Raw genomic sequence first — 18,398 nt, 5'->3', positions numbered from 1 at the left:
CCCTTCACCCCAGCATCAATGTCTCCAGCCCCCGCACACCAGACACCCCCGCATCAAGGTCTCCAGCCCCCGCACACCAGACACCCCCGCATCAAAGTCTCCAGCCCCCACACACCAGACACCCCAGCATCAAAGTCTCCAGCCCCCACACACCAGACACCCCAGCATCAAAGTCTCCAGCCCCCACACACCAGACACCCCAGCATCAAAGTCTCCAGCCCCCACACACCAGACACCCCAGCATCAAAGTCTCCAGCCCCCACACACCAGACACCCCAGCATCAAAGTCTCCAGCCCCCACACACCAGACACACCAGCATCAAGGTCTCCAGCCCCCACACACCAGACACACCAGCATCAAGGTCTCCAGCCCCCGCACACCAGCATCAAGGTCTCCAGCCCCCGCACACCAGCATCAAGGTCTCCAGCCCCCGCACACCAGCATCAAGGTCTCCAGCCCCCGCACACCAGCATCAAGGTCTCCAGCCCCCGCACACCAGCATCAAGGTCTCCAGCCCCCGCACACCAGCATCAAGGTCTCCAGCCCCCGCACACCAGCATCAAGGTCTCCAGCCCCCGCACACCAGCATCAAGGTCTCCAGCCCCCGCACACCAGCATCAAGGTCTCCAGCCCCGCACACCAGCATCAAGGTCTCCAGCCCCCGCACACCAGACACCCCAGCATCAAGGTCTCCAGCCCCCGCACACCAGACACCCCAGCATCAAGGTCTCCAGCCCCCGCACACCAGACACCCCAGCATAATTTGTCTCCAGCCCCCTCACACCAGACACCTCAGCATCAAGGTCTCCAGCCCCCGCACACCAGACACCCCAGCATCAAGGTCTCCAGCTCCCTCACACCAGACACCCCGGCATCAAGGTCTCCAGCCCCCTCACACCAGCATCAATGTCTCCAGCCCCCCGCACACCAGACACCCCCAGCATCAAGGTCTCCAGCCCCCGCACACCAGACACCCCGGCATCAAGGTCTCCAGCCCCCGCACACCAACATCAAGGTCTCCAGCCCCCGCACACCAGCATCAAGGTCTCCAGCCCCCGCACACCAGACACCCCAGCATCAAGGTCTCCAGCCCCCGCACACCAGACACCCCAGCATCAAGGTCTCCAGCCCCCGCACACCAGACACCCCAGCATCAAGGTCTCCAGCCCCCGCATACCAGACACCCCAGCATAATTTGTCTCCAGCCCCCTCACACCAGACACCTCAGCATCAAGGTCTCCAGCCCCCGCACACCAGACACCCCAGCATCAAGGTCTCCAGCTCCCTCACACCAGACACCCCGGCATCAAGGTCTCCAGCCCCCTCACACCAGACACCCCGGCATCAAGGTCTCCAGCCCCCTCACACCAGCATCAATGTCTCCAGCCCCCGCACACCAGACACCCCCAGCATCAAGGTCTCCAGCCCCCGCACACCAGACACCCCGGCATCAAGGTCTCCAGCCCCCGCACACCAGCATCAATGTCTCCAGCCCCCTCACACCAGCATCAATGTCTCCAGCCCCCTCATACCAGACACCCCCAGCATCAAGGTCTCCAGCCCCCTCACACCAGATCGTAGCAGGTCCATTTCTTAACTTGGCTGCAATAACTAACCATTTCAGATCAAGCCAAAGCACCAAACTGTCGCCCCAACCGTGTCTTACCTACTCCACTTGCCAGTTCTCATGTGGCGTGATCTTCCATTCAGTGTTCCTTCCTCACTCAGCCAGGCTTATAACCAATGCCAGCCACTACTGTGCAACAGGCTTCACCCATTTTGCCACGCACGAACACAACATGCCATTATCGTCGCCATTCTCTGTCCTACTCTGTAGTGATAAGCTGCTAGGCGCTTGCAGTAACCTGCATTTGCACTAACCCACTGAGCTATCTTGTGTGTATTAGAGCCTATTCGAAGCGTGGAGGAAAATGCTGACATCAACCAGGACGCTCAAACTGGGTGAGCCTGCATGCTTGCAAGGGGTTAATTGCAAAGGCCTTTTTTGAAGACATAAAACATCGTGCTTTAGCAAGAGGCTCCATGCAGTTCGTGGGAGCCAGGCATTGCTTTGCCCGTCTTCGCTCTGCAAGTCAGGTGCACTGATAAGACAAGAATGCAAAGAAACAGTGCCCGAAGCCTGGGAGCCAAGACTGGCTGTTTCCAGTCTTGTAACTTTCCAAGCAAAAAACATGTTTACTGCCAGGAGGGAAGAGCCTAGAAGCTTCTCGAAGAGCTGACACGTCATGATGATTGACGTGCAGCTCCTAATAAGAGAACTATACTTGGACCAGGGAGGGGGGACTCATCCTGGACTGTTGGAAAGACGTGCGTATCAAGGACAGTGCCTGGACGACCAGCTGTGCGCTATCAGGGCCGAGGCTCCTAACATCACATCCCTGCTCTGGTGTAGGACTGTGGGGGCTTGGCCAGTCCTCCCCTCCTCTGCTGAGGAGTGCCGGGCACCAGATAGCGGCGAGGGTCCTGGATGTGATCAGATCGTATCTTCATCTACATTTCATTAGGAGCGTAAGACCAAATAATTGCATATTCATCTGTGATTGATAATTGGCATCATATAGCTTGCACTCTCTATTTCCACATTATTATAAATTGCTGCTTAGTTTTCATTAGTCATTGTAGATAATAAATGCAAGCATCATATTCTGTGTGATTGGCTTTTTTCCAGACTGAGTTCATCGTGCTTCTTAAACCTTATTTGTGTGGGAAGGTAATTAGGAGTGATTTACTTTGCACAAAGGGCTGGATCCCAGGGAGGTGCGGGTACTGTTTATCACTACATTTGGCGCTGTGAGTTTGGGTTTCGAGCACGATGCCCTTCTGGAAAAGAAATACAAAAGATGAATGCAATGGGGAAGATAGTGCACTCTGTCACATTCCAGGATGGCCGGCATCAAATGCTTGGTCGGGTGTGGCAGATATTTTGCATCGGTACTCGGCACCGATGGCATGGGACATGCTTGAAAATGATGTTTCCCCGGCGGTAATTAGTAAGTGCTTGGAGAGTTTACCGCTTGAGAAATGCAGAAAGGAGCTCAAGGCAGCAGGAAATATAGGCTGGTTATTCCTGCAGGCGCTCAGAAAGGTGCATGAGAATGAATTGCTTAAAGATGCTAAAATTAGTAAATTAACAGACGAGATATCCCTGCTCCAAGAGCAACAAATTATTATGAGAGAGACCCTTGAATCGTCCGTTAAACGGGCTGATCAGATGGAGGACAGGTGTGCCTCTTTAGCTGTGCGTGTAGCCACGCACAAGCGCAGACAGCAGCGGGGCAATCCATCAAAGATAAGGATTCGCGCGCTAATTAGGAAAGATAACTGGGACCCAAATTTATGGTCGGGTGAAGTCAGTGATAGTGAAACTGAGCAAGCACATGACTGGAATGAGTCTGTTGAGATTAGACTTGCTGAATTAAATTGGTCTGATGGAGAAGAGCTGGAATGTGTTCCAGAGAAATGTGTTTATCCAGCACGGCCATTAATCACTAACAAATCAAAGGGCCAAGCTGGCGGTGCAAATATTCAAAATACAAGGATTGTCCGTGATTATACACAGACAGAGCTTTTAGAGATTGCTAAGTTATTTAGACAGAAGCTAGGTGAAGCACTTTTGACTTGGTTCCTTCGCATCTGGGACACGGGTGCCGATAGTATCTTCTTAACCCCAGAGGAACTGTTAAAGATGGGTTCACTCACTACTAATGTGATGTTGGGACAGATAGTGCGCGGTGCGCTCGGACAGCAAGGTTCTCATTCCTTGTTTAATTGGCTTCAGACTGCCCTAATGAATCTGTATGGGAGTCCAATGGATATGGAAGAGAGTTGGGGCTGTTGGCAGTCACTAACTGAAGCAACAAACCAGCTTAGAGAGATGGGTTTGCAGTGTGCACTGTACAGTGCAAATTTTGCAGGGCCTGACATGGAGTTGTTTACAGCTGGCATGCGCGCACGTTTGTTAAGAAATGCACCGAGTCACATGAAGGGCGCATTGCTTTCATTGCTGGGTCCAGCGCAGGGCAAAGCCATTGGTGAAGTGGCACTTCTGTTAGGGCAACTAGAAGGGCTGGATGTACGCAAAGCAGCACGTCTAGTGGCTGCAAACAATGATTCAGAAAAAAAGCGTGGTAAAAATGTAAAGTATAAAGAGAAAGCTGATACTGTTGAGATCACACGCAAACAAATGTGGGTGGACCTGCTAAAGGCAGGAATTCCAAGAGATGAGATAGATGGTAAACCCACATCTGAGCTGCTTGAGAAATGGAAAAAAATTAAAAGACAGGGACGGGAAAAAACTAAGCCCTCTGCACCCTCTGAAGAGGAGGTGTTAAAGCCCAAAGTGCGAGCAAAGGGTTACCCTGATTTGGCAAAGAACAAGTGGGAGGTCCCAGACCCCATTTTTGATTGAAGGGCTGGCTCTGTCTTTGAGGTACGGTTAATAAAGAGAACTAGCCCCAGAGACAGACGCCCTTTTGTGCCACTTACCTTGTACTTGGATGAGAAAGTAAAACATGTTTTGGCTCTATTAGACACAGGAGCTGAGGTAACCATTCTGAATGGCAATCCCAGTAAATTGTCTGGTCCCAGAGTTTTGGTCAATGGTTATGGGGGAGCAGAAACTGTTGCAAAAGCCTTTAATGTAAAAATGTCAATTGGTGAGGGATTGCCTTTCACAGCAAATGTTTTGATTGCAGATATACCAGAGTACATCCTTGGCATGGATGTGTTGTTGGGCAAAAGTGTGACTACAGATTTAGGCGAATTTGTTTTTGGCAATCGGAAAATCCATGTGAGAGTTGTTAACCCTGTTGTGGTTGGGCATGCCAAATGGTCCCCCTTGCATTTACCTCCTCCTGCTGACCCAGTGTGTGTGAAACAGTACCGGTTGCCAGGAGGACATAAAGAGATTGGTGAAACTATTGAGTCATTGGTGAAAGCTGGCATAATGAGGCCGGCAGTCAGTCCATTCAACTCGCCGATCTGGCCTGTCCGCCGCCCGGATGGGGCATGGCGTCTGACAATTGATTACCGCATTTTGAACAAGAAGGTGCCGCCCTTAGCTACGGCGGTGCCAGACATCATTACCCTGATTGAAAACCTTACGAGAGAAGTGGGTGAATGGCATGTGGTCCTTGACCTGGCCAATGCATTTTTCTCCATTGATATTGACACTGAATCACAAGACCAATTTGCTATCACTTGGGGAGACAGACAATTTACCTTTACTAAATTGCCCCAGGGGTATGTGCATAGTCCCACTCTGTGTCATGGATTGATTGCCAGAGACTTAAAGATGGTGCAATTGGATAATGTATTTATTGCTCATTACATTGATGACATCATGCTGACTAGTGTTGAGAAAGAACATGTAGAAAATGCTGCTGAAAAGTTGATCACACACATGCAAAATCGGGGGTGGGCCATAAATCCCAAAAAGGTACAGGGGCCTGCTCAAGAGGTGAAATTTCTAGGTGCAATCTGGTCTGGGTCAGTTAAGAAAATTCCCGACCCGGTAATTGATATGGTTCAGCAGATGGCTCCACCAGCAGATAAAAAAGAGGCACAAAGATTCATTGGGTTAATGGGGTTTTGGAGAAATCACATACCTCATTTAAGCCTGATACTGAAACCCATTTACAAAGTCACCAGAAAGAAACATGACTTTACATGGGGCCTAGAGCAACAGACTTCCTTCCAACAGGCTAAAGATGCATTGCAAAATTACATCACGCTGGGGCCCCTGACAAAAACTGATCCTTTTGAATTGGAAATTCTTGTCTACAATGACGTGGCTGTGTGGAGCTTGTGGCAAAAGCAAGGACATAAAAGAATGCCACAGGGGTTCTGGTCAAGGAAACTCACAGATCCTATGACAAGATACACTCCTCTTGAGAAACAAGTTGCTGCAGTGTACTGGGCTCTAGTTGAAACTGAAAGAATCACAGGCGAGCAACCAGTGACAATTTGCACAGAAATTCCAATCATGGGCTGGGTGCGTGACACTGCTGCAAATGGGAAAAGTGGCAGAGCACAAGACGCCACTCATGTCAAATGGAAATGGTATTTACAGCAACGTGCGAAAGCTGGCCGCACAGGGGTTTCCAGACTGCAAGAACAAATGCTGGAGGCAGTAGATCTGGATGCGATGCCTGAACCAAACACCCATGTGGCGTTGCCAGAATCTCCCTTCAAAGTCGCACCAGCCTATGATACATTGACAGAAGAAGAACAAAAGTCTGCATGGTTCACGGACGGCACGGCAAAGTATGATAAAGGGCAAAGACACTGGCAAGCTGTCGCATTCCAGCCCCATCGAGAAACACTGCTAATGAGGGAAGGTGTGGGAGGATCAAGTCAGTATGCTGAACTGCAAGCAGTGGCCTCCGTGATTGAACAGGTGAAGGAAACAGAGACTGCATACATATACACAGACAGTTGGGCCACATATCAAGGCCTGACACATTGGGCACCGGCATGGAGAAGAGATGGTTGGCAAATCAAGAACACGCCGATCTGGGGAGGGCCAGACATCTGGGAAGAGATGTGGTGCAAAGGTGAGAGGTGCAAAATCTGCATTGGGCATGTCGATGCACACATGCCCCCTGACACCTCACTGGCTGCCCTGTTCAACAATGAAGTGGATCAAATGGCAAAGATTCGCCCAGTGACAACACCGCAAGAAGCTGAGGTGCTGCAAGGGATGGCGGATTGGGCACACCAAACCTCAGGGCATCTAGGGCAAACAGGAACTTATCAATGGGCAAAAAAGAGACAATTGCCCATTACCATGGATCAAGCCAGACAAGCTGCCTCCCAATGTTCCGTGTGCAGTGAAGTGAAGCACTACCCTCTGGAGAGGAAGCCACAAGGCCCTTTGAGAAGAGGTGAAAGAGCTGCTAGCGTATGGCAAGTTGACTACATTGGCCCTTTACCGCCCGAGAATGGAAAGCATTATGTGTTGACCATGGTAGACACATACTCTGGACTGTTATTAGCTTATCCAGCCGCCCATGCAGATCAAAGGGCTACCTTGCAAGGCATGGAATACCTCATCAGACACTATGGCATCCCGGATGAAATCCAATCAGACCAAGGCAGCCATTTTGCTGGACACAATGTGCAAGACTGGGCACTAGAGCAAGGCATAAAGTGGACACTGCACATCAGCCGATACCCAGAATCCTCTGCTCTGGTGGAACGTAGCAATGGGCTGCTCAAGCAACAAATAAAGAAGCTGACTAAGACTCACACTCTCAAGGGGTGGTCCAAACATCTGGCACATGCACTGTTTGAACTGAACAATCGTCCACTGGGAAATCGCCAGACACCCTTTGTGAGACTGACAAGTGAGAAAGTGGAATCTACAAAGACTCTTGTTGTGTGGAAAACTGACAAAGAAGCTAAGCTGCCTGTACAAGCCACTGCAGGCAGCATTGGACTTGATCTATCTACCTGTGAAGATGGTGTTATACCGGCGGGGCAAACCAAATCCATCTCGCTGGGTATTGGCATCAAATTGCCGGCTGGCACTTATGGACGCATTGCTGCACGATCCAGCCTGGCAAAACAAGGCATTGACATATTAGGAGGTGTGATTGATCCTGATTATAGAGGGACTGTTTCGGTACTTTTACATAATGCTGGTGCATCTGCAGTACCATTAACCAAATATGACCGAATTGCACAATTGATTTGTGAACAAGCAGTTGTCCCCCTAGTAGTAGAAAGCAAGCAATCTCCAGACACTACATTGAGGGGGGAAGGAGGCTTCGGTAGCACAGGAAAAAAGGTGTGGGTGCACCATACTAACAAAAAGCCTGAGGCTGGGGAAGTGTTAAGTCAAGGTGTTGGAAGTACTTATGTTGTACTTTTGCATAATTCTGATGTGCCTGTTTATATTCCCGCTACTAGGCTCACACCACGAACGTAGAGCAGTATGAAGGGGATGGGACTTGCCTTGCTGTGGGTGCTCCTGGCCTGCCAAACCAACGCTTTCTCTGTAAAGAGTGGGTTATTGCAAGACACTACATGGACTCTGAGAATCGCATGCACTACACCTGATGCTCCAGTCCTGCGTGATAACTACAACCGCACCGTAACCTGTGAGAAAAGTGTTACAAATGAGTATCCACATGGAACTGCAAGAGTTCTAGATTGGCACATTGTTGGACACCTTTTATCACTAACTCATATGACTGGCGCCTACGAGATTTTAGGTCCAAAAGTTTCAGTGAATGGATCAAATAATTTGTTTGATGTTTCATGTTTCTTTTGTCCCAAGAACTGCAACGAGTGTACTCGCCAAGATTTTCTGGACTATAACTTAGCCACATGTTCTTCATATAATTGTACGTTGAAACAGCCTATACCAGATGGTAGTATGGTGTTTGTATCAAAAACCAATATTGTACTTGGTAGGCATCCCACTTGGAGGATGGTGTTTTTCAAATCTCACAAAGAGGAGTTGGTAAAACTGCTAGATTTTCCAATAGTAAGACAACATTTAAATTGCAGACATGTGATGCACGCTTCCATTATTTCAGAGGTACACTTAGACATAGACTTGTCACGGGGCAATGTCTCCTTAGTACTACCAAGCTGCTATAAATGGAGTCAATTTCTATGGCCCATCACCAAATTGCGCGTAGCTAGGGGTTTAGATTCCTTGATTGCGGGTGCAGCGGGAGTGGGAACGGGGGCTTTAAATGCTTTTGACATAGAAACTGTGCGCAACAAGTTAGCCACTATGGGTTCTGATGCCAGCGGCGCTATAAAACTTCTGGCTCAGTGGGGCCCATTGATAAGTCCTACCCTGCGCAACACTGCTACAAGTATTGGCAACCATTGGAAGTGGCAGAATTTCAGCTATGAAGACATTTTCTCTGCCATAGGACAGGTCAACAAAACTGCTAAAGACACACGGTGTATTTTATGGCAAACTTTGCTAAATCAGCAGGTGTTAGCTTTCCGCTCCGAATGGGGGCGACTATCTTCAACCCACTGGCACACAGAGCTACAGTTACCAGCAGACATATGGATTAAGCCGCTTGCTTTTGATTGCATGAATAACACCTGCCATGCGTTAATGCAAGTGAGTAGGACCGCTTATGCTCTAGAAATATGGTGCCCTTTTATAGTACTGCCTATGAAAATCAATGGTTCCTGGTGGGTTCCGCAAATACGAGGGGAATGGTTAGACAGCCAAAACTACACCATCCACAGTCACACCTGCATGCCCTGGGATCAGGGGTGGGTGTGTCCCCTAACTGGGAGGGTTCCGGACCCATGTATACATCCCGTAGCAGGGGAGTGCACCTGGATGCAATACCACATAAATGGGACTGACATCTTTCAGATAGATCAGCATACAGCTTGCGTAGTTACTAATCATTCCTTGCTTATTAACAATTATAGGTTATTAGGGAATCCTCAAGTATTTTGTGTAGATCAAGTTGTGACTATCCTAGACATTGTTACTCATACCCTATATTCTCTAACCCAGTGGTCTCACACTACTCTGCATGCTGAGCTCACGCATTTGCTTAACTGGACTCTATCCTATGGAGTGATTACTGCCCGGCTTCAAGCTATTAGACAATTTGCTCAAACTGCTTGGAAAGATTTCCAGACGCTAGCTACCTCAGTTATTTCTGCAGAGTACAAGCTAATAATAGACAGAAACCAATTAATCAAAACTGCTGACCATCTGCAATCTGTTACTACTCACCACTGGTGGGATATATTCACTGGATGGTCTCCCTCCTCCACTAAACTGCTTAATATAATACTGCACCCATTGCTGTGGTTGCTGATTTCCCTAATATTCATACTTATCGTCTTCATTGGACTCTTGCGCAGAATGTCTTTCCTTTATACTAGAATGTCTGCGCTAGAGAAACGCTTAATTGGCCTACAGCACACTGTGCATGCTTCCAGATCATGGAACTGAGTCAGCATTTTCAGGCCTCACTTCGAAAGGGGTGGAATGTAGTGATAAGCTGCTAGGCGCTTGCAGTAACCTGCATTTGCACTAACCCACTGAGCTATCTTGTGTGTATTAGAGCCTATTCGAAGCGTGGAGGAAAATGCTGACATCAACCAGGACTCTCAAACTGGGTGAGCCTGCATGCTTGCAAGGGGTTAATTGCAAAGGCCTTTTTTGAAGACATAAAACATCGTGCTTTAGCAAGAGGCTCCATGCAGTTCGTGGGAGCCAGGCATTGCTTTGCCCGTCTTCGCTCTGCAAGTCAGGTGCACTGATAAGACAAGAATGCAAAGAAACAGTGCCCGAAGCCTGGGAGCCAAGACTGGCTGTTTCCAGTCTTGTAACTTTCCAAGCAAAAAACATGTTTACTGCCAGGAGGGAAGAGCCTAGAAGCTTCTCGAAGAGCTGACACGTCATGATGATTGACGTGCAGCTCCTAATAAGAGAACTATACTTGGACCAGGGAGGGGGGACTCATCCTGGACTGTTGGAAAGACGTGCGTATCAAGGACAGTGCCTGGACGACCAGCTGTGCGCTATCAGGGCCGAGGCTCCTAACATCACATCCCTGCTCTGGTGTAGGACTGTGGGGGCTTGGCCAGTCCTCCCCTCCTCTGCTGAGGAGTGCCGGGCACCAGATAGCGGCGAGGGTCCTGGATGTGATCAGATCGTATCTTCATCTACATTTCATTAGGAGCGTAAGACCAAATAATTGCATATTCATCTGTGATTGATAATTGGCATCATATAGCTTGCACTCTCTATTTCCACATTATTATAAATTGCTGCTTAGTTTTCATTAGTCATTGTAGATAATAAATGCAAGCATCATATTCTGTGTGATTGGCTTTTTTCCAGACTGAGTTCATCGTGCTTCTTAAACCTTATTTGTGTGGGAAGGTAATTAGGAGTGATTTACTTTGCACAAAGGGCTGGATCCCAGGGAGGTGCGGGTACTGTTTATCACTACATACTCCCCACATGAATCACACAAGAACCCCTCTTCAGACCTCCCAATCTTCTATCGCAGTGGATGTAATGTACGCTTCAGCAGGTACGAAGAAGCATGAGGGTTTTTACAAAAAGCCCATCGACTACAGAACTCTATGAAGGAAGTTGCATCATCAAATGCAAGAAGGGCCATTTGAAATAACTCTGCTTTTAGGGCCACTGTAGGACACCAACACTCCCCATTCAGAGGGGATCTGCAACAGCTTAGATGCTCTGCAAGGACCTAGGAATTACTAGTTTATTTCTGCTGTTACAACATTCATACATCGTCCTTAAACTGTGTAGAGGAGGTCCCAGACATGGCTACGCGTAGTAGAATAGAGCATGGCAAGCGCCAACTATATAAATACATACACACCTCAATGAAGCACATTGTAGTACAGTCCACTCTACACGAATGCAGAATTAAGCCCAGGATGGTAGGGGTCAAACAGGCCAGGATTCATATACCAGCACAAAGCCAAAGAGCGGAATCGAAACTTGAAACAGCTCATGCCTGGAGGTCAACCTAAGGAAGTGAGAAGAGCGGCAACTTCGAAGAATCGAAACTTCAGAGCATAGCAGCCAGCCAGTGAAGGTAGAGCTAAGGCGGCCCAGGCAGGTAGCAAGGCCAAAGGGAGAATCAAATACACAAATAGAGGGAAAATGAAGCAGATTCACGGTGTACTGACACGTGACCAGCCAAGAGTGAAGAGGTACCAACATCTGATGTCACCCAAAACCAGAGGATGTCACAGCTTCTGATAAGAAACTACAGTTTCAAGGCCATCCACAGCCAACTAATTGACACATAGCCCTAAAGTACTGATTGATGGGAAGGAGGCAGGGTGAATCTTGGGGCATGCCGCATCTGGGTAATTCTGCATGCTGATAATTAAAGTGGAGATTTATCCCTAGGGGTGTAACCCACCCAATCACAATAGGACAAGTAATCTAGGGTCCTATAGCTAGAAGCAATTAGACGTTGTACTTTCAGTGACGCCTGACACGAATGATGTAGAGGGAGGGGCGTAAACGCCCACCCGATAAGAAGCAGCCAATCCTCACACTGTTACCATATACAAATAGCACCTATACTTTTTTTTTAACCAATAGAATTGCATGACAAACTTTTGAGGGTTACATGTCAATGATGACGAATTTTGCCTATAAGAATTGCTGTTTGAATGAAGATTTTGGAAGTTGAAGCGAGACAGGCGATTGCATCACTGAGGGTTTCCTAATGTTTCTCCGTTTTTTGTACTTGTCATTAAACAGACTTCTCTTTGCCAAACCATTTGAGTTGTCCTTATTGACTGGTGTTGGAGTAAGGGAATCCCGCACCCCATCCACCTCAAGGGGCAGCTATCTCTTAAAGTACTCGAGGGCGAGCTCTGATCCCATGGGCCCGTCGGAGGTCGCTCTGCCCTCCTGTACAACTGCTAACTGCAGATATCAAACAGCAGTGCACTGCATTGCAACTCGACATCCCCAGCTCAAATAGTAAGACTAGGAGGAGGTGGGGAGGGCTGAATACCTGTTCCGCCAGTAGTTGGACCCCTTGGCATTCTTCTCATAGTCCACATCGTAATAGGCAACCAGCAGGTCCTTCCCTTGGATCAGTTCCTTATTATCTTCCGTCATATGAGGGCAGATACCAAAGCTGTTCAAGAAAGAGGTTAATGGCAATTAAAAGCTGCGCGGTGCAAGAGAGTCAATACTGGAGCGCAAGGACACAGTCTTTAGCAACATGCCAAACGCAGAATGATGGCCAAACTCACATGTTATCCTGCAGGAATTTCTTGATCTTATTGCTGCTTATTTTGTCTTCCGAGTAGGAGACAGTGCTATCCTCAAACTTATTAGCTAGATGTTGAGGGCGAAATAAGACTATAGCTGCCCTGAGGAAGAAAAGAAAAACGATAATTACTCACATTGCAAACTAAGGAAACATGAAACTAGCAAAGGAACACAACAAGGTTACCAGTGAGCAACACCTCGTTTCAGAATGTGGGATACACACGACTAAATGCAGTCAATAGATGTTCCACAAAGTGGAAACCAGTAAAACCAGTTCAGTTGCACACAATATAGTTGTAATTCCCGCACCATACAAAGGGATGTTAAACTACACCAGACGTGGCCAGAAGCAAGGCATGGAAGAAGGGCTACAGAGCTTGCATTCAGAGTTTGAAACAGAGAATGTGGGCTTGGACACTACCATGGCTTGCAGTTTCCTAGAAATGCAGTTTCTATGCTTAGCAATCTTCAAGACAAAAGTTGCAGCATATTAGAGCCTGGGCACAAAGTCATTCTTACTCAGCAAAGTAAGTGCTCATGATTTAAATCAAACTTTGTAGCTGGCACATGGTGCCAGTCACCACTTAACTCAATGACCAAGATGTTACCCAACCTGTAAATCCCCGTTTATGCATTTATAACCGGAAAAAAAGAAAACACTTTTACAACATTGCTTAGGTTTGCATGGCCATGGTCATCTGTGGGTATCAGAGGAAGATTTACATTCTATTCGCCCCACAATCCTGTCTCCAAAAAAATAGGCCTTCAATTGTTTTAATGTTTGTTCAAGCAAATCGCGCCTTGAAACACTTGTGTATAGGCGCGTTATAAATGCCATATCATATCAAAGACAACCCGCAGTCCTGTTACCCAACACTAGAATATTGCAATATGAAACGCACAACCGCAGGCAGGAAGGGTTTGGGGGAGGGGTGAAAACTTCTTGGGAAAACTACCTAGAAGCCATTATGAGAGGATATAAGCAGGATTCGGGCAATTTGACTTACAGTAGAAAGTTTACCTAGTTCATGCAAAGCGGAATTCAGCAGACCCCAGGATGGTGCATCACATGACACCCCCCCCCCCTCCCCGCATGAAGATTACAGCATGTGTGAACATGGATGACCAAGAGATAGATTCAAGCTCAGTGGCAGCTGGTTATCAGCACAGCAGATGTGGGTGAAAGCAACCGCCACTTGGCAGGTCTCATTAGAAAGGCAAACTTTATTCAGGCCAGGTAACGCATGGGGAAACTCACATGGCCAACTAGTGCAGATGACCACTCCCATCCCACGAGGCCACTTAACCACATCACTTACTTGCCATATTTCTCTACAAGCACATCCTCATCTGAATGAGCAAAGCGGTAGTTTTCCCGCAGAGAGTTTGCTACTTTCAGGAACTCTGAATGCTCTGTACCATACAATTCTTTAAAGAAGCCTGAGGAGGGAAGGGAGAAGAGCAGCTCAATGGTCAATAGTGCAAATTCTAAACACTCTAGCACATCTTGTGAGGAGTCACGCGTCACCACTATTCATAGTCTTTTACCCAAACATCTGAAGCTGGGAAAAGTGAACAGGTAAAGATGCGAAACAAACATTTTCGAAATCTGGACAAAAAAAAAATAAAAACACAAAAGTGGGGTGAATAACTGCAGAGATGAGATGTCAACTGAAGCACTTTATTCGTTTCACCCCCCCAAATGCGCTAAATAGGTGTGTAATGTATCATGTTCTATGAGGACCTCACTAGAGGATATGCATTATGGATTTGTAGCAGACTGAGGACAGTCAATTAAAATTGATTTTTAAGCTGTGGCTCTTAGGAGTACAAAAAAGCGGTGGCTAAACCCTCTGCTCTGCCCCAGAAAATCATAAGGTGAAAGAGGCCCAGCCAGAGCGGCAGCCCTCCACCACGCCTTGGGATAACAGGCTAGATCTTCAGATGCCCGAGTCGATTAAGTCCCAATTCAAACAACTTCATTCCAAAGACTAATGGCCAATCAAGGCTCTACATTTTGAACAATAAAAATGCAATCAACTAAAAACACCAGCAAATACCCATCCAGTAAAGAAATGCAGGCAATGGAGCTGGCTGTAGAAGGTCACTCTGAAGACGAGTGGAGCTGTTCAGGTACTAAATTGACACAAAGTCAATGTTCAAGATTGCTGTTAAAAGGAGGATTGGGGGTGGGGCCATAAAAGTCACCATGGACGCAAAGTGTTGACCAGGGCCTCTTTAAGTACCCTAGTTCTTGCTTTTGGGGTTTAACACAGTAGAAACAGGCTGTCGCCATGAAACTCTGGGCACTTTGTGATGCTCTGGGGCTCAGGTGTCAGAGTGGCAGCAACAAGTCGCAATGCGGTTGTGCAGCAGAGTCAGCCTGCGGGTCAAAGATTAAGGGAATGGTGGGCGTCAGGGTGGTGGTGCTGGAAGATTCTGCAACTTCTCTTGTGGAGAAGCAGACTTGACTTTGGTAGATAGATGGGCACAGACAGTACAAATAAGCTGGCGAGTAGGCAACGGTCAAGCTTGGGATGCTAGAAGTCTGAGGGGTCTCAGATGCAGAGACTGCTTGGGCGTCAAGCAAGCGGGTATGTATCATCGAGGTCAAGGAGGACTCCAGCGCTTCTTGCGGCAACATTAGGGATCGAAATGAAGGTTCAACGAGCAGGAGGTAAAACCAGCTCATGGCTGTCGAGATGCAGGGGGGTGGAAGCCAGGAGTCATGTCCTGGGTTCTGCATCGCTGCAGCATAAGGAGAGTCCCGACACTCACCCCAGGGAGCTTGGCTGGCACCTACACGGGTGTTCAGCACCAGTGATAAGAGTACCGGTACAAGTGAGTCACTGGTGTTCCCTCAGGGTGGTTAGGGAGTAAACTCTGGGATAGACTGTATCCCTTGTGGAAGTTAAGAGATGAAAAGAAGAATAAAGCCCCCCCCCCCCCTAAATGCACAAACACCATAGAGGATTGTCCAAAGAAAGCCTGTTGCAGGAGTGCCCTGTGCCTCAAGACATACCCAGAGGACCTTGCTTGCAGGAAAAGGGGCACAGAAATAGACCCAAAAGAAAGCAAGCTGGCAGGACCCTTCTCCAGTCCTACCATCCCTATCTGGCTAAACTCCACTCACCTACAACGGAAGCATCTTTATCAGCAACAAACTTCTCAAAGTCCTCCACTGAGCGGAGATCTACAGAGGCTGGACCCGCTTGCTTCTTAAGGGTGCTAACGATGCCATCTGCAAGAAAAACAATGTTCTAGAAAGCGAACACATCTGGCAGCAGTAAAACGGAACAGTGATTTTATTTCAGAAAAAGCTTACACTCAGATAAACGAAGGCCAAACCTAATTTCTGATTGTAGTTGCGTTCGACATGGTTCCTGGCAAGCAATGACACTTGCAGAACGCTAGAAGGCCCTCTAGAGGTTTGCCCTACGTTGCGTTCCAGCTTTCACACCAAGACACTGCAAGACCAGGACTTTGCAGAGTCCTCTGTTGCAAAGGGAAAGGTAGAAACATACCTTAGTGTGCTTCTAACAGGGACCATAAAAAAAGAAAACATTTAAAAATTGGACACAACATTCAAAAAAAATAATCAGTGCAGGCTGTCACCCTGAAGGAGAGTGGGAAACATGGAGTGGGTGTCCAAATGGAGAAAGACCGTCCATTAAGACCAAGCTAAAGGAATGCACACAGCAAGAACACAGACCTTGCAGGAACCAACAAAGAAGGTGGTCAGGAACTCTGATCAGACAAGAGACACGCATTCCTTGCCTACCCCTGGAACCATAACCCATACCCCCCAGACAGTACATCTTCACTCACCAGCTGTTCTAGGTCCATCATATGCACCCGATTCTTCACCATCTCTGAAAATCTTTAATGTAGGGTATCCGCTGACTCCAAATTTGTTACATATGTTGGAGTTAGCCGTACAGTCCACCTGAAAACGCATAAAACGTGCAAAATAAGAAGAACAGCCACCGTGAGCCTTTGTGCATGGCTTTACGTGGATTGTAGAGCGGTAAGCCACCTTGGCCATCACAATTATGTAACTACAGTAATCACAGCGTTAAGAATATTAACCCGTTGGCTGATTTGATACCACGGGTTCACCCAAATCTGACCTTTGCAAGAGAGACAGTTCCTTTGAGCCTTGTAGCAGCGGATTCATACTCGGGTGCGAGGCGCTTGCAGTGTCCACACCTGCAGGAGAAAGAACCAATGCAAGCCGTTTCAGAGAAGATCAGGCAACAGCCAGGCACGCATCACTGTCACCCTTCGTTCTCTGCATGCACACAGCAAACCAGAGCTTACTTGCCAAGAGTGAATTGCCAATGGCTCCATTTGCACGTGCATACAGTCTACTGGAGTAAGAAATAAAAGAGGAAAACACTCCAACCACCACGTGACTCAATAAGCGCAAATCCCATCACAAGTAAAAAGTGTTGTCACATGCAAGGCTCGAAATTAAGATTGGCTAAGCAGGAGCTAAAAACTCCATGGTCTCCAGCAATATCCAATGACTAGCAGCTACCACTGGGGAACAAGGTGCTAGTACATAGCATTCTGCAAATCCATGGTATTCATTTTTTATGACCCCTAACGCTTTAAAGATCATTTACATGTGTCCTAATGTAGATGATATATATATATATACACAACCTGAATATATATCACTAAAGTTAAACCCATCGTTGCAGTGGCCAGAGCACCCCCAGAGAAACTTTGTCTGGCCTATTTTGGAGCAGCCAGTTAAGCTTCATGGAAAAACAAAGTAAGCTAACATCCCCAAAAAGTAAAGTGATAACATGGCTGAATTCCTTGGACAAAACAGGTCTGACATAACCAGAAAAATGTATGCAAGATATACAAAATATATAAGACACAGACATTACACGGTCTGCTTTAGCGGCCATGTAGTTATGGTTAGGTTGCTCAACTCATACTCACACTTCGGCAGTTTATAACTTTGCTCCCCCAAGGCGAATCCTTAAACTTAAAGTACATGGCCTGTTAAGAATTTTTTTAGCAAGTTCGGTGGGGTTTCATTGAGGGGGATCCCACATTTCTTTTTTTCCAATAGACATATTGGAAACAAATTTTTCTCACGCCTGCAGCCCAAACTGCTGGACGGATTTTCACCAAATATGCGCCAGGAGCAGCGGCTTGGTCCCAAAAGCGCGCCTTTGTAAATTGGGTATAAATCCATCCAGTCTTTTAAACGACCAAAGAGTAGGTCCAAAAAAGGGATATCTGGGTTTGGTCCAGAGACCCATTTCCCTGTTCCATGGATAGGCACCCGAATGGCCTGGAGGGTGGCGTGATTGTCTACGGACATTGGACGCGCCCACTGATTGGATGGTGAAAAGTTTAAGTGTGTCAGATTTTTGGACTTGTGAAACATCTCTCTCTGGGGAAGTGAGGGGTTATTAGGATGGGCTATGGCCGTAAGAAGCAAAAAAAAAAAAAAAAAAAAAAATGTGTTTTTCACCACCGAAGTCTGCAAATGCTCATGTTCGGGGACATCTATGCCCATTTCTGCATTACAGGGTTGGTGAAACTGGCGCCACTCAAAGAAACTGCATGAAATTTTTG

At 47.4% G+C, this 18,398-nt stretch overlaps 1 protein-coding gene across 1 annotated transcript in view; it reads right to left on the bottom strand.

Moving 5' to 3' along the window:
- PDIA3 (protein disulfide isomerase family A member 3) overlaps window positions 1–18,398 on the bottom strand; it is a 66,767-nt gene that overhangs the window by 27,755 nt on the left and 20,614 nt on the right. The window contains exons 2-7 of the mRNA XM_069625174.1: window positions 16,928–17,006; window positions 16,626–16,743; window positions 15,931–16,038; window positions 14,117–14,237; window positions 12,779–12,898; window positions 12,535–12,660 (exon numbers count right to left, since the gene is read on the bottom strand). Of these exons, the coding sequence (XP_069481275.1) occupies window positions 12,535–12,660; window positions 12,779–12,898; window positions 14,117–14,237; window positions 15,931–16,038; window positions 16,626–16,743; window positions 16,928–17,006 (672 nt within the window). The remainder of the gene's footprint in view (window positions 1–12,534; window positions 12,661–12,778; window positions 12,899–14,116; window positions 14,238–15,930; window positions 16,039–16,625; window positions 16,744–16,927; window positions 17,007–18,398) is intronic.

The sequence above is a fragment of the Ambystoma mexicanum genome, chromosome 11 (assembly GCF_040938575.1).
Source record: "Ambystoma mexicanum isolate Mex_15411 chromosome 11, UKY_AmexF1_1, whole genome shotgun sequence".
NCBI classification, from domain to species: Eukaryota; Metazoa; Chordata; class Amphibia; order Caudata; family Ambystomatidae; genus Ambystoma; species Ambystoma mexicanum.
Note: the sequence above shows the minus strand (reverse complement) of the source record. Positions and strands in the feature narration are given on the sequence as shown.